We start from the raw sequence: 25286 nt of genomic DNA, 5'->3' as shown, positions 1-25286 counted from the left end.
AGGAAGGAAGGAAGGAAGGAAGGAAGGAAGGAAGGAAGGAAGGAAGGAAGGAAGGAAGGAAGGAAGGGGAAAAGAAAAAAGGACATGCCAGCATGTGCCAGGTGCTGTATATGTGCCCAGTCCTGTCCTGAGTACCTTCCAACGACCCTGTGAGGAGTTACTGTGTTCCTTTCACACAGGGTCACACAACTAGTAGCCGATGGAACCAGAATCAAACCAGCCCAAACTAACCCACGTGGCTGAAGCCCGTCTCAACTACCACTTGTTACCCCAGTGTGTGGCTATTACAGTGTGGGGCTCTGTGAAGTGTGAGAAACGCCTTCTGTGACTCGCTCTGCCTGCCCGCATCTTTCAGCCCTCATCTCCTCTCCTCCCTCATACAGAGCAATCCTAGTCCTACCAGTTCATCAAGTAACCCTTCTCAAGAGTTGGATTTTTCCAAGAATTCATTTCTTTCCCCGAGTACTTCTGAGGTCTTGTCATCCCCTTAATGTTGAAATATACAGTTCATACCAAACGGCTTCACTTTGCCTGTATATAACACCTTACAACACACACACGTTTAACAGAAGACAAGGTCTTCCCCTGGTTCAAACATCAAATGGGACATTTAGAATAAAACCACAGATAGCATCCATAGATGAGCAGCCTTCTGTGATGTCCACGCTGTAGCTTGTCTCCAGCTTTTACCCTTGAAAGTCTTGTGTCTGCCCTGCAAGGGTAGAGTCCACTCAAGAGCAGAACCTGACTCCTCTGATCCCGTGTTTTCTTATGACGCCATAAGTAAATTAGTAAAAAGTAAATTAGGATTAGGAGACAGTCGGGACAAGCTACAAGCCTCAAGCTACTGAGGCTGATAACTGACGGCTCTATTCTTTGCAGTACTCATTACAGTGGAATAGCAGTTAGGATGGCGCCAGTTAAGGGAGTGCACAGTGGCAGAGCAGAGGCCCCAAGCCCCTGACAGCCCACCCACCACCCCGAACCGGTCCCACTGTCTTTGCATCCTGTGCCCACCCCTTCCTCCAGTGGGCGCACCTCATGACATGGCCTCACCTAATGGCATCTCTGCTCTTCTCCTTTATCCACTGGCTTAAATTGACAAGTCAACCATGTACAGCACCCCTAAACATGTGACTGATGTATCCCCTGAGACTCTGCGTGGCTGGGTGCCTCCCCCGCCCCCGTGGCTGCGTGCCTCCCACCCTGTGGCTGGGTCCCAGGGTGCAGCAATCGCAGCTTACCCTTCCCCTCTTCTGGAGGACTCTGGGAAACAACTTTCCCCACTCTGCCTCCTGCTGTTTCTTCTGTAACCTCCCCTCCTGCCTGTTCCAGGTGAGAAGCGTCACTGCTTCGATGCCAACTACAATCCCGGCTACATGTACGAGAAGGAGAACGAGATGATGCAGACCCGGATGATGGACCAAGCCATCAATAACGCCATCAGCTATCTCGGGGCTGAAGCCCTTCGCCCCTTAGTCCAGACTCCGCCTGCTCCCACCTCTGAGATGGTCCCAGTCATCAGCAGTGTGTACCCCATAGCACTTACTCGGGCCGATATGCCCAATGGGGCCCCGCAGGAGATGGAAAAGAAAAGGATCCTCCTGCCAGAGAAGATCTTGCCTTCTGAGCGAGGTCTGTCCCCCAATAACAGTGCCCAGGACTCCACAGACACCGACAGCAACCACGAGGATCGCCAACATCTCTACCAGCAAAGCCACGTGGTCCTCCCCCAGGCCCGCAACGGGATGCCTCTTCTGAAGGAGGTCCCTCGCTCTTTTGAACTCCTCAAGCCCCCTCCCATGTGCCTGAGGGACTCCATCAAAGTGATCAACAAAGAAGGGGAGGTGATGGATGTGTTTCGATGTGACCACTGCCACGTCCTCTTCCTAGATTATGTGATGTTCACCATCCACATGGGGTGCCATGGTTTCCGTGATCCTTTCGAGTGTAACATGTGTGGCTATCGAAGCCACGATCGCTACGAGTTCTCCTCTCACATCGCCAGAGGAGAGCACAGAGCCATGTTGAAGTGAGCATCTGTCCTCAACGCGAGGGTCAACGTTGTTTTTCAAAGCTGATGGTAGCCTTATCCAGTAGACTGAACTCAAACCCACAGTCCCGCCCAGTTATGTTAGCTCTCAATCATGTCCACATGAGCAGTCAGGGAAATAACTGTCTTCATTCAGAAACTGTTTGCAGAGCTATCATGTTACTTTGTGAAACCTCCCTTCCCCATCAGTTGAGTTTGATGGGATTTAAAAGCCAAAGAAGTATCTGGTTCATTCTCTTTTGTAGCAATAGACAGCCATCCACTGGAGCTCCCGGCCAATTGGAACAGTCCTCCGTGGGCTGCAGGAGTCATTCACTGGAATACAGCAGCCATATGTGGAAAAGCCCTTTGATCCTATGCCCAGATCCACACAGCGGAAGAGCCGCCCAGCTGCCCTTGCTCTTGGGCACCAACACAAGGCAGAAGCCTTAGCGTGTAGTCCCCTTCCCTTCACATTCTAACAGCAAGGAAGAGGTGGCCGTACAGTAAGGACCTGCTGGCAGTAATGGAAGACCCTATTCTTGGAGCATCAATCCACTTCCTATCAAACAACACTGAAGCCACCTGAGAGAGGACACTTCTCCTTTACCTACGGTCACAAGGGTGAACCTCAGATGATTTGGCCTGAGCCAGACCCTGATCCTCCTGCTTCAGTCTGGAGGAAAATTCTACACCAGAAGAATTGATGCGTTTAAATATTGGGTATCATTGAAACCGCAGAGTCATGTACCGAGGGGTGGTATTTGTCTCCTTTGATTGGGATTGATAGAGCAAGTGGTGGGGACATAGTTTAGGGGTACAGTGCCTGCCAGGTATAACCGCCATACCAGGGGACAAAGGGGGAAGAAAGAAAATGGAGGGAAGAGAGGCTGACTGAGTAGAGCGTGTAGGGTTGGCTGGTTGGCAACCCTTGTCACCTTGGTGGAGTACTGGCTGAAAACCCAAAGAACATTTGAAAAGTGATTTTAGGCAAAGGAGCCAAGATGTGCTGCTTAGTTCCCCCCCNCCCCCCCCCACCCCCCAGGCATGAGATCAGGGACAGAACCACAGATGTTCTCTCAGGACGGTGTGACATCACACTCTCCTGGGTTAGAAATGCATGGCTTTTATTTTATTACTCTATTTTTAAAACAGGGTCTCCTGGTGCCCCAGCAAGCCTCAAGCTCATTGCTGGCTGAAGCTGGCCAGCACTCTGAGCCTCTTGCCTCAGCCTAGAGAGTGCTGGGTTGAGAGGGTCATCAGCACCGTGGTGTTGGGCTTCTGCTGTCCTAAAAAAGGAGCTGTCACATCTCACTGAGAGTCTGGGAAGGCTGATCTTGTTCTGTAGATAGACCAGGTAGTCGCCTTTGTCACACAGGCACCAAGACATCAAGATTCTTGGGAAAATGCTCCATAAATGAGCACTGGAATTGAAGCCACCAACCATGTTTGCCAAGCTCATATTTGCAACCAATTGGTTAACTCTAAAAGCTGAATGTCCTCAACCATAAAATAAGAGTAGCATCCAGACCCTCTCGATGGTCACTTCTGGCTCTGATACATGATTGTTCAACAGCCACAGGTTTTTTGTTTTTGTTTTTTTAAACTTCTTGATGTGTGGGCATTAAGCAGACAAGTCTGCGTGTGAGAATGTGTTTCATATGTCTTTGATGTGAAAATATAGTTGTGTTAAGTTTTTCCTTCAGCTACTGAGTCATGACCGTGAAGGAGGCGGTGAGGGGGGACCAAGGACAGGAAGGGTTTTGATCATGCAGTCGTGTACACACGAGCTGGCATCTACAGTTTCTTGTCAGAGCCCTTTCCTTCCTTTCCTTTTAAAAGAACTTGTCTTAGGGAAAAAATAAGTTCTGCTTACAGGGATCACTTCATGAAGCCTATTTACAAATTAAGAGCTTAGCTTTTATGAACATTTCTGCCAGAGCCAGGAATCCCAAATTCCTGGTACGTTAGCATTTTCCTTCTAAGGGGGCTTATGGATTCGGCTCTTACTCAATTCATGCATACGATGCCGGTAATTAAAACATCCCTCCTCAAACACACAAACAGCTTAGCCTGCCTTGTAGTGTGGTGTCTGTCTCAGGGAAAGGGGGTGGGTTATGAGATTCCGTGGCAACAATTCCGTGGCAACAATCCCGTGTCAGCTTAAGGGCTGGGTGTCTTCAGCACATCTCTACATCTCAGCAGAATCGGATGTGAGCTGCACCACATTGTTCATGCCCACTGTGAAAGAGGACCTGCCTAGCCTAGGCTCGAGATATCTCACATCCTGTTGTCTTGGCGGGGAGAGGGTGAGATACAAAGAGAGGGCGTTGGGAAGCAGGGACTAGAAAGAAGAGATGCAGAAATGGGGGCTGTTTCCACCAGAGCGCTGTTGAAATCAGCTGCAGGGGAGCAGACACACATGGGCATGTGTACATGCATGTGCGTGCCTGCACACACACACACACACACACACACACACTTTGTCATCTTAAGATGGCGGACTACCATTCTACCAGCCCAGACACCTCTCCAGATCAGACTCTGTCCTGTGACTGTGGACCTGATGGTTTGCACCCCACTCCTGAGGCTCCTTCTCTGAGTGATGTGCCCACAGAGCCTTGACCTACACAAAAGCCTCTGTAGCCTGGGTAGGAAGGAACCCTCAACTCCAAGGGCCTGCAGAGCTTGAAGACCTTGAGTCTGGCAGTTGAGGCCAGTGGGGTGTCGTGGTTAGCACCGCCTGTGCATGAGATCCGTGCACTACTTAAGGGCCCCCCTGATGGAGGTGGGGGCTGAGATGAGAAAGGGAAGATTTGCATCCTCCGTGGGGCTGTGAAGTTCTGGGGTAGCTTCAGCTTCCTCATACAGACGCCTCTGCCATGAACCCTGTGGAGCTTGCCTTCCTTTCTCACCAGCCCTCTTATAAGCAGACTTCCACCACACACCGCAGGGTGGGGGGACTGCGATTTGGGGACCAACCAAACCCACAAGAAGTTCCATTGCAGCCAAGGTGACAGAGTTGGGGTGTGAGGGTGGGCAAAGAGTAGAAATGGCTCTCCAAGTGTTCCTCACCATGAGCTGAAGTGCGGCACAAAGCTGAGTAGAAGTGGCCTTCCCATGGCTGCACACTATTACCACAGAAGAGGGGAAAGGCCACTGATCTTCATAAGCCCCAAGTCATTCCCCTTGCGACAAGCCAGCTAGTCTTCTCTCTGCTGCCCATTCTCGGCCCTTCCTGACTTCATTTCTGAATCCACCCACCACAGATTTTTCCACCTTGTATGTGCTTACCACGCAGTTTAATCCACCCATATTCACACACATACACATATACACACTATATTCACACACATATATACATACTACACACACACACCACACCACACAGACACACATACATATAAATACACCACACACACATACACACACACACACACACTACACACACATACCATACCACACACACACACAGACACGCATAAATGCACACATCACACCACACACATATAACACACACAGATACATACTACACACACACACACACCACACACACACATATACATACTACACACACACACCACACCACACACACACTACACCAGATAGATACACACCACACAAACACAGAGACACACACACCACCACCACCATCACACACACATAGCACACATACACACTATACCAGATAAACACCACACAAACACACACCACCACACACACACACATACACACATAGCACACACACACACACCACCACCACCACCACCACGACCATGACCACGACCACTACCACCACTACTGAAGAAAATGGCCCCAGGTGTCTTCTGCAAAGAGAAATATTTTAAAACATAAAATGTTAATTGAAATATATAACTAGCAAATGTCACATTGACATAAAAGTTTTCCGAGAAGGTCTATATTACCATCCCCCTCAGCTTCTTTGTCCCCCTACTGAATGTGAAGATTGTAACACTTTGAGAGGGAAAGTCTTACGTCCAGGCTAGGGTACAGCTCAGCACAAGAATGTCTGCCTAGCACTAGCATGAGAGAGGCCCTGGTTTCCAAGCCTGGCTGGAAGAGAAAGAGATAGACAGATGAGAGCTGAAGATAGATAGATAGATAGATAGATAGATAGATAGATAGATAGATAGATAGATAGATAGATGATAGATAGATAGATAGATAGATAGATAGATAGATAGATNATAGATAGATAGATAGATAGATAGATAGATAGATAGATAGATAGCAACAGACAAATCGTATTTTTGAAACATACCTCAGAGCAGGCAGGAAGACTATGGGGACAAAATTGTTCTATGGTCCTCCCTGTAAGGTCCATTGTCCTCCCTGTAAGGTGCACGCCACTGAAAGGCATGCTGGTCTCTAGTAAGGCTTGGAAATCTCTGTGACAGGACAGACTTGGGAACGAGCTTGGGCATCTTTGAGGATGCAGAAGCCTTGAATTTAGACTTCTGCAGTCAGGAAGGAAGAAGAAAAAGTGGTGAAAATTTTTACCTAAAAATCAGCACCAAGAGCTTCGGTGGAAGAGAATATATATTGTCACATTTCAGAGGACAGCAATGCTATCTCATGCAAAGGGTTGTTTAAGATACTTCAACAGACAGAGGTTCCGGGGGTCACGATTGGGGATCTACACTCTTTATCTGAAACCAAAAGCCGAATCTGGGTCACCCTGGGGTTGTTCTCTAAGAAGACAGGACAGAGCAGCTGTGGGAATGGGAAATAAGGATAGAGTTGGGGACTACAGTTTCTAAGGACAAGGGACTTGGAAGAGCCTAGAGGGCAGGTGTGGGCTTTGACCCAGAGTGAGCTCAGAGCGTAATGGAAGTCTCCAGTCTCTTGCCTTACCAAAGCTGTGACCTCCATCACCCACCAAGCCATCAACATGCTCAATAGGTGTTTTTACGAAGAAGTCGGATGCACCGTTCCCCTAAACCCTCCAACGGCAGGCAGACCATCTGATCCACTGATACCATTCGGTTGTTATCCAAGACTGGAACATTCCCGCTTTGATTTTAAAATGAAGGTCACAATAATATCCACCGTCCAGAGTTTTGTGGCGTTGGCTGCAGTCTTGTCTGTAAAGTTGCTTTGGGGGAAGGGAGGTTAACACTGCGCAAGCGTAAGGTTTCTACTGTAGCTCCTGCATCTGGTTCGAAGGCCATGAAAACGTTCAGGATCACACTAGGGCCAGTGCCATGGCAAACGGAGGCCTAACTAGCCACGGAGGCCACCGATGCCTAACTAGCAGTTTCTTAAGTGTTGTGTGGCATAGAGCTTAAGAATCTGGAGCCACTGTAAGTGAGCCACATAGAGGCTTTCATGGCCTTTCACCAGGACAGTAGAATAGCTTTGCTCCCTCCATGTCTGTGAGACCACAGCCATTAGCCCTCATAGTCTTCCCAGAGGGTCCCTGCCCTCTGTCAGGGAGGGAGCCCATTCCTGAGAGCCCAGAGAGTAGTAGCCCCACTGGGTTCCCTACCTTTCTCAAGCACAGCCCTATTTCTTTACCTCCCAAAAAGAGACACACATTTTTAACATGTTAGGGAAGTGGAACAGCCTTTAAAATTGACCGGTGTGGCAGCCAGTGACTCATCGATATGAGACCTTTCCAGGCTCACTGGCAAGGCCCTTCCTGCTTGGCCTGCCTCTGTGGATTCACGGAAACCAAATTACTGTGGGTTGTGAAGAATTAGCAGGTCATTTGAAAAGCAGACAATACCTTCACCCAGACTGTGGTTTTTATATGCTCGGTGAGCCCCCCCTCCCGGGGGGGGGAGGAAGGATCATTTTGGCTACTGGAAAAAACCATAGCTTATTTTTAATTTCTGGTTGTCAGAGTCACCACATGTGTGGTCTGTGAATGACCCTCACCTGCAGAGTTGAGAGAAGAACAAAAGGAGGCTTGGAGCTCAGGGGACCCTCACCTAGAAGTTACCACAAGGCCTGCTGCGCTATCAGCCTCCCTGCCTGTGTTTCTCAGAAACATCCCTTGCACTGGTGTCTCTCTTCCCTCCTCCCTCTAGAGATTTACCTGAATCCCTCCATCAGGATTCAGCCCTGTACTCCCCACCCCATAGCGTCTCTCCAAAGTCCACTTTGAGTGAAGCCCTTGCTAACCTTGCCAGAACGTTAAGGACCTGCATCTCCTGTATAAAGCAGCTTGCTAGTATTGTCAAGATTTCTTTACTGTGTTTAATTTTTTTTTAACAGTGATAAATAAATAAAATCCTGATGTGTTTAAAATTAGTCCTGGTGTATGTCTGTCATTTGTCATGGCTCCTGTCAGAATGACGACAGGACATTCTGCTCAGAGGAATATTTCCATCATTTTGTCTTAGCTTTTTCTTAAAGTCTAAGTCTCAAAATCAATGGAATTACAACAGAAGTCTCACCCCAGCCACACTGCTGAGCTTGCTATGGTGGAACAACTGGTCTCTGAGGCCATAGCAGAGTTCTGGATCTACACAACTCTTTGAAACTCACTAGAGATTCCAGTGGACAGGGACATACCAGGAACAACATCCCCAGAACAGTCTCCCTGATCCACATTGCTTCACCACCCTCCCCTCCAACAGAGAGCCTTTGAGATAGGCAGGGAAGTCAAGGAAGTTCTCAACTGAGGCTCTCTGAAGCAGTGAGAAACTCAAGGTTGCACTCATTAAACTCAGCCAAGTTACATACAGTCTGTAGATACTCGGGGACCCAAAATTCAGCTGAAGTGTGCCATGGGAGACTCCCAAAAGAGAACGATACATCCCTGCCTTTATTATCCAGTGTTTACTCCAAGACAGTTGGAGGGGTAAGACTGCTCTAGCCTCCTGCCCAGTTCATGTAGACTCACCCAAAGGCATGGAGAACGTAGGCCCCTCCTGGATCACGTATGGCCAAGGATAACCCTGAATGCTGTCCAACACACAAGCCATCAACTTGTGAAGGCTTGCGATTCATTTGCTCATGCAGTTCTCGGATGGGGACTTTGCAGATGATACCATCATATCATGATGTCAAAAGGTTGGACACACATGTCTGCCTCGGGGCTTCTGCAATTTGGATTTAGTAAGTTCAATTCTAAGCAGATTGGTGGTGGGGTCAACAGCTCTACCGCTGACATGTTTGAGGACTTAGAGCAGCAACTCCTTCAGCGCAGAAGACGAGGATGGAGAGCAGCCTAGCCTTGTATGTTAGAGTAAATCATTTAAAAGTAGCTTTCCCTTAGTCAAAAGCCAGACATATATGTGGACTTCCCCAAGCCCACTCCCTCCCAAGCAGAATCAGCTGGGGGAGAGAAAGGGAAGACAAGGAGGCCTTGAACTCTTTTTGAGGAGATGGGGGAGGGGGTATTCTTTCCAGCCTAAGCTCCAGGGACCAGTGTTGCCTTAAAGGGGTGATGAGCCCAGCAAAGAGAGGCCACCCAACACCTGCAGACTTCCCCACCCCCAACACCACTGCACACCCCAGGCCACCTGCAAGTTTGAAGGACCCAAACCTCCACCTGAGGGCAGGGAGGCCAAGGACCAAGTTCCTCTCCCTCCAACCCATCCTTAAACCCCCAGGGCATTAGAGTCCAGACTGCCAGGATTGGCCGGAGGTAAGGGGTAAAGTGGGATGGTTCACCCAGGCCCTAAGTTCTGCCCCTGGAGCATCCCCGAGCAGACGGTTGTTTGCATAAAAGCCAAAAGCCACTGCACCTGGGCTGGGGAGGCCCTCTAGGGAGGTGCTCCTTGGCTTGGGGGAGAGGGGGAAGGAAGGTGTCATGGAAAGTCCCTGAAGGACACGGGTGTTGAGTTTGTTGCGGTTTTGTTTTTAACTCTTGTCTTGACCTGTGAAGTCTGCAGCTGCCTCCCTGCCCCCAAATAGCAGAGCTTTCCCCCCATATGTAACAAGCACAAGGAAAAAGGTCTCCGATGGAAAGAACGGAGGTTAGAGTGCCTCCTGTGAGTGATGTAACCTGCCACCGCCGCCGCCCCCTACCCAGTAGTGAGGGGGCAGGAAGCCCCAGAATCTTTTTCCCATCAACCCCACCACCACCCCTCTGCCCCCTGGCCCAGAAGAGCAGCCTAGTCAAATAAACCACAGCCCTGGATGGGAACCAGGGGGGGCAGGTGCTACCTCCTCCCCCAACTTGGTCCCACCACCAGCTCAAGCCCCATCCCACCCCCACTGGAATGACATTCTCAGCCTTTCCTGTGTGTGTTTTGGGGAGAGAGGACCTCAGCAAAGCTCTGGACAGCTTGGGTGCTGGTACTCATATTCCGGTCTCAGTCTTAGCCTCACGACTCGCTGTGTGACCTCGAGTGTTTCACTTTCTGGACTTTAATTTTCCCTGGAGTCGTGAATCTTTCCGATTTCTTTGGGCTGGGACTCTAAGCTCAACGTCAACCCCATTGCTCTAGTAGACTCTAGAGACCTGTCCTCTAACAACAAAAACAAACCCGGGGAGAGAGAATCCTGTTCCCGTTCCTTTCTCTACACCTCGGGGTTTCTAGAGGGTGGCCACAGTTGGTGAAGAGTGTAGCCTAACATTCTCCCAAGAGGTCACTTTCTCAATTGTCTGTAAGGACAGAGAGGTACCAGGCTCCTCCTGACTCTTCATCTGTGGGAAGCTCTGGATGTTGGGTTTGGGGTGCCCTACACCCCTTTCTCAGGGTGGATACCGATTCCCAGAGTCAGGGAACCTAGGAGAGACAACCCAGTAAGGGCTCCGGAGAGGTGAAAGGGTGAGGTGCAAGGTGGGAGCCAAGGGGGTGATGGAAGGGGCAGCTATATTTCTGAGAAACAGCCAGGCGTCCCAGCAGCCAGCAGATTAACCCGGAGCCTGCGGCTTCACAGTTCTCCCCTTCTGCCGCCCACGCCGCCCAGCGCCTCTCGGGGGTCTGCAGCCTCGACGGGGCGGTGGCCGCTGCGGACACGCAACAGATCTGGGGACCGCGGAATGGAGCCTGGGGGAGGAGGGGGCGGGGCGGGCGGAAGGTAAGTGCAGGAAGGCGTGGGTCGCGTGACACCCCAGGGGTCCCGAGCGCCAGACCCCGCCTGCCCGCAGGTACCGCCCTTGCCCTCCCCACCCAAGTGCTCCTCTCCCAGCAAAGCGGGATCCAGAAGTGAAACCGCCAGGGTCACAGCCCAGCGCCATCGCTGCGCCGCGCCGCGCCCCGCCCTTCCGGGCCCTGCAGCGAGGTAGGAGCTCCCGGCACCCCGTAGCGCGGCTTTGAAACGGGGGAGGGGCAGGGGAACCTCGGGAGGCGTCGCCTGTAGTTCCAGGAATGGCCGCTGGGTGACACTGCAGCCGCGTGGCTGGACTCGCTCGGGATCCCGGGGGTGCTCGCGGGGCGCCAACCCGAGGCTGCTGCGCGCACCTGCCAGCACGGCGCTGCGCGGGGAAGGATTCGAGATGTGATGTCGCTGCAGACCCTAGGAAGGGTCCGGGGACCGACGGCGAGTATCTGGGTCCTCGTTCTGCAATGTTCAAAAGAAACGTCAGGTTGTCAGCAATTGTGTTGTCGTGCAGGCCGAGTTGGCCGCAGGAGGGCAGCCATGGACACCGGATCACCTTGCACACATCTGTGTGGGTGGGACTCCCGACGTGCATGCGCTCTCCAACTCCAACCGGGTCTCACCAGTCTGGAGCCTCTCTTTACTCACTAAACCCACTCCAGGTCCCTTCACTACCCCGTCGTCCAGTGGTGAGGGGTTGCTGGAAGAATACCAAGTTCATCCTTAGACGCGTGGGACTGGGCGGCTCCACAGCTTGGGAGGAGGGAACCCAAAACTGTGAAATCTGTATAGAAACTGACGATTGTGAGAGAGCAGGGTAGACCAGGGTTGGCGAAGGTTAAAATATGCTGGAATCCTACGGGGAAAGTAGACAGGTACCCAAAAGGAAGGGGTTCTACCGTGTGCTGGAAGATGGGACTCAGGCCTTAGAAACTGGCAGGTTAAAGGATGCACAAGCCTTCCATAATCACGTGTGCGTGGTGAGCCCACAGCACGTCTCACTCCCACACAGCTTTTCCTCAACTCCAATCACAAGGCCCATTTCCAACCACTGATACCCTGCCGCTGAGCCACTCTAAAACCCCTCAAAACTACTTATTTATTTATTTATTTATTTATTTATTTATTTATTTATTTATTTATTTATAGGGACGGTCACAGGCCATGATACATGTGTAACAGAAGAAGTCAGAGGACAACTTGCAGAAGTAGGGTCTCTCCTCCCACCAGTTGGTAGATGCCATCCCTCATAGCTCTTAGCGCCCCCCCCCCATCCTCCCCCAGGGCTGGAAAGGATGGTATCTACGGTCTGCAGGCTGGACTGGCCGTTTCTAACTTTCTCTGTGACCCCAGGTGGCTCACTCATTCTGAGGCACAGTTTCCTATGTGTAAAGTGGAAGGCCTGTCGGTCTCAGAGATTCTGACCTGCTAGTTGACATAGAAGGGGCGAGCTCCCCTGCCTGGGACTTCAGATGCTGAGTTTTCTGGGGGGGACAGATTAACTCCTCAGACAGGCTTAAAGGATGACTCATCTTGGCCCCTTTTCTGGGACCTTAGCAGGAATACCACTGGGCACCCAAGAGTGATGTGGATTCCCAGCTGCAAGCCTGAGCAGCAGCCAGTAAACTAGTTCCAGGGGCCTTGGCCACCTGTGGAGGGCTCTGGTCATGCTTCAATTCCTGCAGAAAAGTAGTTATATCTGTAGCTCTTCCAGTATCTGGGTGTTAAAGGGTCTCTTTGCCTCTGTTTGTCAGGCTCCAAGCTTCCCAGCGGGGCATTAGCCGAGCGTGGATTGTCTTCATCCTAACTGGCCCAATGCTTACTGACCTTGACACAGGTACTCCCTGAAGTGGCTGGACCCTCGAGGTGGCCTCCAGACAACCTGACTGCAGAGAGCCAGGCTACAGAGGAAAGTCTTTTCAGAAAGGACTGCTCTGAAGGTCAGGGGTCCCACCTGGAAGTTAGCCGCCCAGAGCAGGATGTGCCCAGACCTGGCACCCAGAACCAGTTAGGCATCCTGGCTGCCCTACTGTCCTGCCCTCCCAGCTCATGGTAGAGCTAGGATTTAAAGAAGGACAATAATGTGGCTGGCAGTGGAACTGTTTTGTTTACCTAGTGCTTAGTGGGTCTTAAAGGTTTAGAAAGGATCTCTGTTCTGGTTTTTTAAAGTTGTGAAAAATTTCAAAAGGGCTTCAACAGATCTGGATCTTTAAAAAAAAAAAAAAAATGAAGCTAAACTGGGCATGGTGACACATGCTTTTAATCCCCGAACTGAGGATTGGGGATAGAGGATGGGGTGTAAAGGGTGTGGGCCAGAAAGGCAGGGGAATCTCTGTGAGTTCCAAGACTGATCTACATAGCAAATTCCAGCCCAACTAGGAATACAGTGAGGCTCTCTTGGAAAGATCAAGAAGACATCACGTCATCTCCCTGTAATACTTCAGTGCGTCTTTCCCTTCTGCTTGACCCCCCCACCCCCACCCGAGCACCTCCCTTCCCCCATCCCTCTGCTGGGTGCTTTGTATGTTTGTTGAGAGAGTCTCACCAAGTAGCTCAGGCTTGCCTGGAACCTTTAGTGCTGGGATTACAAAGTCTACCCTCACATAAACCTTTTCAAGAGGGAAATGTGGTGGTGGCACACGCTTTTTATCCCAGCACTTGGGAGGTAGAGGCAGGCAAATCTCTGTGAGTTCAAAGCCAGTCTGGTCTCCAGAGCAAGTTCCAGGACAGCCAGGGATACACAGAGAAACCCTGTATCAGAAAAATTTAAAAATTAAAAAAACTTAACATGCCACTACCATACATTAAAAACGGAAGCTTATCCCTCAATGCTGTGAGAATCAGAATGTTCCCCCCTGTTACTCATGAATATATTTTTACAGTGAGTTTGTGTCATTTCGTTGTCATGTCTAAATTTCTTGTCATTTCTGTCACTGAAGTAGAAATTGAGCTATCCCGTTTCCTGGTCCAGATTTTGGTAACTGTCCCATGTCAACGCATGTGTTCTTGTATTTCTGGGAAATGAGTTTGATGGAATCAAAGTTGTTTGATTTTTTTTTTTTTTCAAAATACAATCTACTTAGGATTCACATTCTAAAAACTGTGCTCTCCGACTGGAGGAGGAGGTGCAGGTGTCGTTGGACATACGGTCCTATAAGGTTCCGTTCAGCGAAACTCTGGGAAAACGCAGCCTGGCTGAGCAGTGGGCACACTTGCACAGTACAGAACTCACTCTGGAAGCTGAAGGACGGGCTGGAGAGAGAAGACAGGCTGAGTGTCCCTTCCCTTCCAGGCTTTCTGAGTGAGAGAGACTATAGGGACAGAGAGCAGATCTGGGGACTGCAGAGAGGTCGAAGAGGTTGGTAGAAAACAGGGGCGTGAGGGAAGTGAGACCACTCTCCCCTGTGGCACCCGTCTGTCAGTCAGGACTCATTGTCCACCAACTGCTGACTCGTCTTGCTTTGGTTTGTGGAGAGAAGGGAGGTGGTGAGACAGGGTCTCATACAGCCCAGGCTGGCCCTGAACTCTTCTTCCTGTAGCTGCTGCCCGAGTGCTGAGATTCTAGGCATGCATCACAGGTCCCAGATCTAGGCTCTGTCAGAAAAGCTCAGTTCCTTGGGGGAGGAGGACTGAAGAGATGGCTCAGTGGTTAAAGGCATGGGCTACTCTTGTGGAAGACCTGAGTTTGGTTACCAACATCCACATCAGCACAGCTGACTCTTAACTACAGCTCGGAGGAATCCAGCGCCCCCTTCTGGCCTCCTTGAGCACTTGCGTGCACTCACGCACATATACGCACAGACATAATTTTAAAAGTTTTTTTTAAAAATGAAAGAAAAGCACAATTCCTTGTTGTACGGTGTCCATTCATCCATTTAACCAGCACTGACTGACACTCCAGGCTGCGCCAGGATACCTGCTAGGATTTGGACGCTCTCCGGCAGCTGACACCATTTTTGTCCTCAGGGTATATTCTAGTTGACCAAGACCTTCACCTCTGCTGGTTCTCTGACAAGTTCTTGCCAGACAGGACTCACAGATGTATCAAAAAATAATCTTTATTGTTACTGGTATAAAACAGAGCAGATCAACTGGCCTCTCAGTCTGTACAGAGTATGGGTGGGGCATGAGACCTCCTGGGCTGCCTCACTCCTCTCATAATGCCCCTCACTGGAACCGTACCTCAGGAGCTCTACCAAGGGGACAGGACCACAATGCCTCCCTTGGGGACAGGAGTCAGGGATGGATAGGGTTAGAGGATGTTTCACTGCTTCAGAGAGGTTTTTTAAAAACTGGGAGAAAAGTGGGGGGGAGCTCTTCCACTGTTTACCACCCCACCCACCTGCACCGAGTCCACTGAACAGAAGGGTGGTAGGCAAACCCATGGCTGCGATAGCTTGTGCGGTGTCAGAGGGCCACACGGGCACAGCAGTGGCGCAGCAGGCAGGGCAGGATGCCTCGGTTCAGCTGGTGGAATTCTACCAGCTGCAGCAGGTCTGTGAAACGGGTCTGGCCTTCATCCATGCTGAAGTAAAGGCAGCCTTCATCTTCGCTCTGTTGTGTGGCCAGAAGGCAGGTCAGGGAGCGGTCCGGGGCAGAGGAGCAGCCCGTGGGTGGGGACAGCAATTGGCCCCCCCTCCCCATTTCTTGTACAGGGAGAAAGGAGATGCATCGTGGGGCTTCAAGTCATGGTTCCCAGGCTACAAGAACCCACCTTAGGAGTAAGGGAGTTAGTTACTCACTGGCAAAATGAGATAATGCTTGACTTTCTGCAGATGGCACAAGGACAGGACGAAGCCCTGTGGGTTCCTCTGGCTCTCCCGGACCAGGAACACACTTGGGGGAGACAAAGCAGCATTATCAGGGATTCCTAGTTGCAGCTGCTACAGGGTCTTGTTGGTCCCCAGGTCTGTTACCCAGCCCAGCCCAGCCCAGCCCCTTACCCATCCACCAGGCCCTGCTGTCCAATTAGCCGCTGGCTCTCCTCCCGAGAGATGCGTCCATGAAACCAGGGCTGGGTGCGATGAATGGCTGGGGTCAGAGGAAAAGAAATGTTGATCATTCAGGGAAGGGAACTTCCCCCACCCCAGCCAAGACCACTCCCGAGTAGCAACGTAGCCCACCCTGGGGATTCTAGACCATCACCCACCTGCACTGAGGCTCGAGCCAGAGCATGTGGTGGGCAGGCTGAGATGGTGGTTTGTCTTCTTCTGCGATGGGAGACGTGGAAGTCAGGGTACCCTTGGTACCCACTGCCTCCCCACACCCTCTTCCTCCTCCCACTCCATGAAAGCCCACTGGGAACCAGTGCAGCAGAGGCTCAGATGGGTGAAGGCCCTTACCCTCCAGGCCTGGGCCTCCTCCATGGCGGCACTCAGAGCTTCCCGGGGGTTATCAATGACACGCCCCGAGTGGCCAGAGAAGTCCATAGCCACTAGGGTATTGTCTGAGACGCTCCTCTGAAGAGAGGACAGAATGAAGAGGGGAAGGGTCAGAATCGCTGCCCTGAGCCTGCATACCCACTTCTCTTTCCCATACCCCAGAAGAGTACACTCACCAAGGGTGGAGACCCCAAACAGGATAGGCGCAGGTGACGAGACTGGGCCTGCTGATAATTCTTATATAGCTGAACCCCGTACTGGAGACAGGGAGGAAAAGAGGGCTTGAGGTTATGAGAGCCTAGGAGATGAGGGGTGACAGCAGGGCTGAGCCTTCCCTTCCCGGTGGGTGTTCTGAGCTGGGTGGTGATGATCTCTTCCATGGGAAGGCATCTGAAGGCAGAGCTATGTCGTCGTCTCCATCAGGCCAGACCAGCCCCACAGCCATTCCAGGCGTCTCACCTTGAAGAGCCGGAAGGCAGCCAGCCAGCAGGTCCGACTCTGCTCATCCTCACTGCAGAAGATGTGGAGCCCCTTGTGGCCGTTTCGAAGCTTGTTGGGCTGGGGAGAGGAAGTGGACTGTCCCCTATATGATTCTGTGCTCAGCTGCCATCGGGCAGGGAAGGACCCAAGGACTATCCAAAAGTTCAGGTAGGTGGAGAAGAGGCTGGGTTCCTCAACATGGCACTCAAAAACCACAAGTAGGACACTGGACCTTAGGCAGCTGTCACCGTCCCCCAGCCCGGGTCAGGTGCAGCCCTCACCTTGACACAGAAGCCGAAGTCAGTGGGCATCCCATACAGCTTGCAGCCCTGGGTCACCACATAGGCATTGGACTCATTCACATCTGCCACATACTGTAGGTGTCTGGGGTCCTGGGCAACATGAGAAAGCAGGACTTGGTACAGGTAGAGCCTATCTCCATATTGGTGTCCCACTAGGCAGGGAGATTTTAGGATCAGGGAGAGGCAGGGCACACAGCCAATAGAGGCTGAGGAGGTGGCTCAGCTGGTAAAGAGCCCCAGCACCCACCTACAGGGCTGGATGTAATGCTGTACCTCTAGTCCCAGTGTGAGGAACAAGAGGGTTCTCAGGGCTCTCTGGCCAGGCAGCCTCGCCTAATCCTAGGTCCTAGGTCCCAGTAGGGACCCTGTGTTAAAACTCAAGATAGACAGTTCCCGAGGAGATCCACCTGAGGCAGACTGCAGACATTCATGCATACACACACACACACACACACACACACAGACATATACACACAAACACAAACATATCCACACACAGAGGCACAGGTACATACACACACACATAGGCACAGGCACAGAGTCACAGACATACAGACACACAGAGAGACACACACATAGATACAGGCACATAGAGATACAGACATACATAGAGGGACACACACAGACACATACATACAGAGGTGCACACACATACGTTCGGACACACATAGAGACATACACACGCACAGGCACAGGCACACAGAGACACACCCCACGGGAACATATAGACAAACACACACAAGCAGAGGCTGATTCCAGTTGCCTGTCTTTTCTACTGCCACTCCTGGGGTAGGTGAGCCAAGTGGGCTGGGGTAGGAAGGTGCATGCAGGGTCTGGAGACAGCCAGCCCAAGGGGAGGGAGGCACAGCTGAGGGTCCCCTGGTCTGAGAGTGGAAGGGCCTGGGCCAACCACTGAGGCAGAAGTACGTGACGGGCTGGAGCTGACTCCTCACCACCTCACCTTGGAGGTACCCTTGGTAGAGTAGTAGAGGCCAGATCGACGCAGAAAGCAGAAGAAACGTTTCCAAAGCTTTCGACCTGAGCCCCGGCCTGATCCCCGCAGCTGCAGAAAGCCCTGGATCTCAGGGAAGCTGCCAGCGTTCAGGAAGTTCTGAGGAGAGATGTGTGCGGGGTATGAAGAGCCAGCCTCCTCTCGGGCCTCGGGAGGAGGTGCTGCACTGGGAATGACAGTCACAAATTCTCAGGCAAGGTCACACCAACAAACACAGACTGCACATGGCCTGGTGGCAGTGGAGCTGAAACCCTGGATGCACTCATAGGAGGACTGTGGCTATATGGTAAAGACCTCACCTGGATGAGGTCTTCATGGGATATGCCTGTTTGTGCATCCAGACAGCTCGAGACCATCTTTTCTGGAAACAAGGTGTGCTAGGGAAGAAAGAAATGAGGAATCAGAGCTCAAGAATCCAGGCTGGGGTCCAGGGGAGGGGCCCGGGGGTGGGGTGGGGTTGCACGGGCATGCGCCCCCAGGTTCTCCTTGTACACTCACTGGGGGGCTCTTGAATAGTTCATACTTGGCGAAATTTTTACGGAAGATGAAGCGGCTGTCTCCACCCACAGGCCAGGCCTCCTGCACTTCCACCACAAACTCATGGTCCTCCAGACCCCGCTCTGGGATCGAGGGTAAAAAAAACAGGGGTTGGTAGAGATTAGCTAAGCCTCCGAGATGAGCCACCTACTGGCCCAAGATGGAAGACATGCCCCCATAGCTCCTTGTACCTCAACTCACCCAGTGCCAGGTAGGGGTGGGATTCCACCAGTCCCCAGCTCTCGTCGCTCAGGGCGTGAGCTCGTTGCACCAGCATCTCACACACGTGACGAGCTGTGGCGCCTGCTGCCACCTCCACAGACCGGCAGGCCCCATCCTCACTGTACACCTTCACCACCTGTACCCCAAGAACTCCGGGTGACTTAGGGGAAGGTGGGGGTGTCATTCCTCGGGGACCAGGATACCCTGCCCCCACCTGCACTAAAGAGGCCTGTCCCCACCTTTCCCTTTTCCAAAACAACTCACACAGAGGCGGCTGGAGTCTCGAGGAAGCAATCCCCTTGCACCGGAGGAACCACCAAGAATGGGTTTCTGTGAAGGTGGGCTGCAGAGCTCAGGGAAGGGGTTGGGGATGGAGGGCAGAGAGCTTGCCTGAAACTCCTCTTCTCGAAGTTTCCTATGGCAACGAGTGAAGGGTAGAAGCCCTGTATGTCAGTCAGAGCTGGCTAGACTCCCTGTCCGCTGATCACCCTACCAATGCATTCCCATTGCCCCATCCTACCTGCTGCTGGGGATGGGCAAAGGCTGCGACCGCTTCACATCCCCTGGCGGAGGGTTATCAGGGGGTGGAGGAGTCTCAGGAGGGGTCCCAGGAGTTGGGCACACATCTTCTGGGGAGCTGCTGAGATGAGTCAGGCTCAGATCCAGTTCCATGGCACCTATAAAGAAAGTGCGGAGCTGCTGACGTCACAGGCTGCCGCGGATCCCTTCAAACTGTGGCTGCCTCTGAGTCCTCAGAGAACAGGATGTGCGTCCTTTATACGGAAGCATGCGTTTATGTACCCAGTGGTTGTCAGGCCAGTGCTTGGGACTCCAAAGCCAGTGTTCAGCCTCCAGCCAAAGCAGCTCGGGAAGGTTGGGGTTGGCCCCGTGCCTCACGCCCCTTAGCTACAGCCACTGGGCCAAGGCAAAGGTTGCTTATTTTACTGGGCTCTGTCCCAGATTTTCCAGGCACTTTGTCGTTCGGTACCTCATTGCCAGATGCGGTTGCCAAGCCTGTTGTGGTAGCACCTGGCTGCGTGATGAGTGATACCGAGAGAGGGGGGTGAGGAAGAAGGGCAAGAATCAGGAGGGCAGGACAGTGTGCTCAAGCTGTGGTGGGAGCGGAAGGCCTAGCCTGGAGGCTCTTACCCCAGCAGCCTCTAGACTGAGTGCCTTTCTAGACTCCTCATCCTGCCCGACTTTTTTCCAGAAGCCTCAATGCTAAAGTCACCTCCTAGGTATGAGAAATCCTCTTGGCCTTGCCACACTCAGCCCTGAGCTGGGAACTCTGCCCCCATTACTGTGCACCTGTCTTAGCCTTTCCCTGGTCTGAAAGCACCTGGCATACACACCAGAGTGTCACCTATGCCTTAGCGCCCACGGGTACAGAGACAAGTGAGGACAGGAAAGACCGGGCAAAGAGATCTTGGGATGGGGGAGTTCCAGCCCCTTCTCTGCAGGAACCAGCAAACCCTTGGTGCTGAGCCTGGCAGAGCTCAGACAAAATGCCAATCCCAGCAGCTTGCCTATTCTCCAGACATCCTCACTGGGACTGTGAGGCTACCCAGGACACCCAGGGTTCCCTCTACCAGGGTTGACCCTTCCATGAGGGCATGAAGGGATCTGGGGAACAGGTGAGTCAAGGCGGGGCGGGACAGCTATGCCCCAGGCTCTCCATTCAACCTTGACTCATCCACAGGACTTCCTGGCTGAGAAGGAACACAAACAACCTGCCTCTGCCTTCCATCCCTGACTTCCCAACCTACAGGTAGCCTGGGAGTAAGGGGTGGGGGCTGGGGAGAGATGAAGATGTGAGGAGGGGCAGCCTAGGCTCCTCTGAGGTCACCCTCCCCACCCTTGGCCAGTGTCCAGCTCAGGTGGGAATAATCATCTACCCACCTCTAGTCCTGAACCATCTCCCTGCCCATAGCCCAGGAAGGAGAGAGGAAACGCCCGGCCTGGATCCAGGAGCCTATCAGGATTGGAGCCCACCTCCTGGTGATAGACAAGCAGCATCCAGCCCTGCCTGGCCTGGGTCTGGAACCTACAACTCTCTTTGCTGTTAACTCTCCCCAAGATATATGATGGTGATTATATATCTAGTCCCAGGGATTGCTCTGTGGGAGAGGGTCTCTAAACACACTCTGGGGTGTCCTGACCTGAGGGGTATCACCAGGCAGGAGTGGAGTTAAAACACCCAAGAAGACAGGCAGCCAGGCAGCAAAGCACCCCCAGGAGAGCCAAGAAGAGCAAGCAAGACCCATCTGACACTTAGCATCCTCAAGACACAAAGCAAGGAACATCAACACCGGGCACCCACTCCCACTCACCTAATCTCCTTTTTCAAGCAGAGGTGGGAGCGTCAACAAGGGTGCCCCTCCCTCAAATGGAGAAAACAACACCCAGTTAGACAGGTGTTTGAAACGGAAGGAAGTAGATTGAAGTCAGATTACAGTCTGATGTTAGAAGCTCAGGTGCAGGCTTCCAGATCCCTCCACCACACCCTTAAGATGGACAGCTCTAGGGGACAGTAGAGTAACTAAAATTTGAGATGAGGCAGGGAAGCCTGCTGTGGGGCCTGGCAGCCCCTGCCCAAAAGATGGAAAACATTCAAACTAGGGCCTAAGCAAAGGTTCCGTTGGAGAAACTGGTCCCCCAACCAATTTGTCCTCTCAGCTAGGCCACGCCACTCCAAACTCTGGCTCTCCAGCCCCAGCAGCTCCTGCCCCACCCTCTCTCCTACCCTCCCTGCTGCCTTGTTTACTTCCTGAATCTTGCCCCACCTAGAAAGCCCCAGGGGCGAGTGGCAAGGCCTAATGTTTGGGGCCAACTGCAAACAAGGCCATCATCTCCTCTTCCCAAGATGAGGCTAAGGGTTCGTGGGGCAGACACTGAGCTGCTGGCCTGGGCAGCCTGAGATCCCGCTCTGGACCAGCACAGGAAACTAACACCCATCAGGACTTGGGGAGGGAAGAGGGGGGGCTTAACCTTTCCGGGTACCGGGAGCAGTTGGGGAGGTGGGAAACCCTGAGTTGACCCAAAGTTGATGCTCCGCCCACTCCGCCGGGGTTGGGGGGGAACATCCAATGAAATAAAGCGGGGCGGGGCAACTCTTTTAATGTTTAATTTGGGAAGAATGCTAGAGTTCTCTGTAGAGTTAATCATTAGTTTGCCTTCGGGGAGAACACAAACACACACACACACACACACACACACACACACACGCGAGCACGCGCTATTGGGGGAGAGCAGAGTCCAAGCTAGACAGACTCATGACCCAGAAGGCATTGCATTCTTAGGGGAAAAAGAGGGAGAAAAGGTTGAAAATACTATCAGTTGTCCCTCAGATGCACTCTGTCTCCATCCTACCATGAAGACCCAGACCTAGCTAGTCTTTCCCCAACTTCAGCCTCAGGCAGGCCCACATACCCGGCCATACACTGTCTTCCAGGCCCCGAACTGCAGACCTTCACACTACACCCACCCCTCTAGCTTTCTTTGTCCACACTCATTTGCAGCCAGGGGGGGATCCGCAGCCTGCTGAGCTTCCGTATCGGAGATGGGACCACAACGTGGAGAGATGCAGTTCCAACCATTGCGGGAGTCGCTCTCCCTTACTCCCCTCCGAATGGGAACCCCAGATTGTAGTAAACTGAGCTCAATAAGGTATTGAAGGGCAACCTCCGGATCTAGCACCCCCTACTAACTGGTCTTGGGTAAGAACTAGTTTTAGCCGGAAAGTCAAGATTTCAGGTGATGGAGAGACCTTACCTCGGGTCTCAGGGAGCAAGGTGAGGAAGGGGAAGGATTGGTGATGCCAAGCAACAAACAAAACAAACAATGCAGCGCAGAGAGCATCAGGAGTGTGAATCTTTCCTTAGGGACCCAAACCTAACTTGCATCCCATCCCATCCCATCCCATCCCATCCCATCCCCCAAGATGAAGTTCCCGCTTCCGCCTTTACCAGACCTTATCTCACCTGCCTGAGGCCACCGGTTTAGGGAGGAAGATTCCAGGCCTTTACTATCACCCACCCCCCTTCTCCCCCACCCCCACCCCCCCGCCTCTGGCCTGACCTCGCCGAGAGAGGGCGGTCAGGGGGGGAGAGCGTGGCAGCCTCCGGGCCATCTAACTGGGCAGTAGGCCAGATCCGCTCGATGCAGGCACAACCTGAGGCCCTCGGTGAGGCTGGGGGTAGGAGCAGATTATCTAAGACCGATCTCGGTCGGCTTACCTGGAGCACCTCCAACAGAAGGAGCCGGACACCGAGCCCAAAGTCTGACTCTGTCTAGAGATCCCAGACACTTGGATTTGATTTCGAATCCTTTCTCTCTTCTCTACAGATGGTAGAAAGGCTATCCCTCCTTTGGAATGTTGAGGCGGGAGAATATAGAACGAGCCCTGCGTATCCAGATTCCAGGCCCAGGGAAACTAAAATTATCTCGGGCAGGTGAGGGCGGAGCCTGAGAGGCGCCCTGGAGAAGGAAGCGCAGGAGGAGGGGTGGAGACTCCTCACAATGCACCGCCTCGAATTGCTCTTGCCCTTCCTACTGAGCAGCAGGTGCTAGGAGAGAGGGAGAGAGAGAGCAGGTGTGCCCCGGAGAGAACAGGCTGGACAGAAAAATCTAGAATCCTGACTACATGGGAAGGGGAGTTTGGAGGCTGTTTGTTAAAAACGAATGGTCCCTCCCACTCCTACTTGTCCCATTCCAATGATGGTCAGTTCATTGGTCAAGCTAGGGGGCCCGTCTTCAGCTTGGATCTCACCCCCTAGGGCAAAGGGCACTGGGCTTAAAAAGGAAACCAGAAGAGGTGCTCTGCCCTTTGACCTCCAGCCACAGTCCAGTCGCCCAGGCTGTTGTCCTGGTGCTGCTAAAATACCCAAGGTGCACCCTCTCTTCCGAGGCAAGTCCAGGGTCTCACCTTCCCAGTTTCAAGTTTAAGAGTGGCAAGGTGGCCTAGTGGGAAGGGCCACAGTTCTGGTGACCCGTTGTGGCCTGATACAGATGGCTTCTATTACAGCAGTTACTCCAGCTTTCTGGTTCAGCGCACAGCAAACATCGGAGGATCAGGAAAAGGGGTTGAGAGTCCCCGGATCAAAGGCAGTGGGCCACCTCCCAGCTTCCTATGGCTAAGAGTTAAGAAAACAAACAAGCCACTGGGGTGATAAGGGGTCTGCCCTGAGGAAGCTCAGCCTCCCTTAACTTTTCCGCTTGAAAAACTAGTGTGGAAAGCCACCGTGGAAGTGCGCGCCTTTTAATCCCAGCTCTCTAGGGGCAGTGGCAGATGGAACTCTGTGAGTTCGAGGCCAGCATGGTCTACATGGACAGTGAGGACTGTACAGAGAAGCCCTGTCTCAAAAACAGAAAGAGTGATGACAGACAGACAGACACCAGACAGACTAGTATGAATAGAGCAAAGCAAAAAGGTGAGGAAGAGGCAGGTTGCTTGGGCCAGGAAGCAATTTGAACAAATCGCAGGAGACAATTTCCTCATATCTAACCTAGCAGACCTGTGCTTGGCGCTGGGTATACAGAGCAAAACAACAAAAACAGACCCGCCCTTTGCTGGCTGCAACCCAGTCGGGGAGACTGACCTTTAAGAGTCACACAAATAAGAAATGACAGGTGACAAGTTTGCCAGGTGAATGACTCACTGGAGGCAGGGAAGACCATGAAAACAAAGCCAGGGAGGACCTGGCAGTGATTGGGAACCAGAGGGGTTAACCTGCCATGGTGGGCCGCCAGTGTGGGCTGCCAGCACCAGCGTGGATGTGGACGTAGAGAAGCAGCTGCTGGGAGGGAATGCAGAAGAGAGTGGGGGTGGACAGGAACGGAGGACATCCAGTAGTCTGGGCAGGTCTTGCAGGTACAGGAGGGGTGGAGGGAAAACACTGCAGCTCTTAAAAGGGGAGAACACAGCCTCTTAAGCTACTCTGGAAAGAGCAGACCGTGGGCCCCTCCTCAGCTACCAGAGTCTCAAAGCGCTGAGAAGGCAGAGCCCCAGGAATGTGAGATATTGACAAGCCCTCAGGTGACTGTTTTGCAAACCAGGTTTGAGAGCCATCCATCCTGCTTGTCCAGACTGGCAGGAGGAGTGGGCAGAAGCCAGACCCTGCCAGGAGTGCAGGGCTGCACTCTGAAAGATCACTATGTAGAAGGCTGAACTGGAGGAAAGCCAGACTCCTGGCTGAATGAGTGATATTCATTCTCTCTCTCTCTCTCTCTCTCTCTCTCCCTCTCCCTCTCCCTCTCCCTCTCCCTCTCCTTCCCTCCCTTCCTCCCTCCCTCCCTCCCTC

General features: G+C 52.5%; 2 protein-coding genes across 5 annotated transcripts in view; one reads left to right on the top strand and one right to left on the bottom strand.

Moving 5' to 3' along the window:
* The window catches only part of Ikzf3 (IKAROS family zinc finger 3), an 82483-nt gene extending 78020 nt beyond the window's left edge, over positions 1 to 4463 (top strand). For all 3 annotated transcript variants that reach the window (XM_021176806.2, XM_029483038.1, XM_029483037.1), the window contains one exon: positions 1336 to 4463. In XM_021176806.2, coding sequence (XP_021032465.1) covers positions 1336 to 2036 — 701 coding nt within the window. In that variant the 3' untranslated portion in view covers positions 2037 to 4463. The remainder of the gene's footprint in view (positions 1 to 1335) is intronic.
* A 10630-nt stretch (positions 4464 to 15093) lies between these two features.
* Grb7 (growth factor receptor bound protein 7) lies at positions 15094 to 23679 on the bottom strand. 2 transcript variants are annotated; one of them, XM_021176518.2, is made up of 16 exons: positions 23223 to 23679; positions 21318 to 21368; positions 19508 to 19664; positions 19252 to 19402; positions 18967 to 19123; positions 18727 to 18848; positions 18528 to 18605; positions 18178 to 18327; positions 17196 to 17306; positions 16894 to 16992; positions 16611 to 16691; positions 16396 to 16512; positions 16203 to 16263; positions 15997 to 16084; positions 15796 to 15889; positions 15094 to 15607 (listed from the first exon to the last, which is right to left on the bottom strand). In XM_021176518.2, the coding sequence occupies exons 3-16, from the start codon at positions 19657 to 19659 to the stop codon at positions 15461 to 15463; spliced, it is 1608 nt and encodes a 535-aa protein (XP_021032177.1). In that variant the 5' UTR covers positions 19660 to 19664; positions 21318 to 21368; positions 23223 to 23679; the 3' UTR covers positions 15094 to 15460. The 2 variants fall into 2 exon arrangements, with proteins under 2 accessions (XP_021032177.1, XP_021032176.1); XM_021176517.2 differs by lacking the exon at positions 21318 to 21368 and having other exon boundaries at positions 23223 to 23678.
* Positions 23680 to 25286: the final 1607 nt, after the last annotated feature.

The sequence above is a fragment of the Mus caroli genome, chromosome 11, assembly GCF_900094665.2.
Source record: "Mus caroli chromosome 11, CAROLI_EIJ_v1.1, whole genome shotgun sequence".
Classification (NCBI taxonomy): Eukaryota; Metazoa; Chordata; class Mammalia; order Rodentia; family Muridae; genus Mus; species Mus caroli.
The sequence above is the reverse complement of the archived record's forward strand: the minus strand, read 5'-3'. Positions and strand labels throughout refer to the sequence as shown.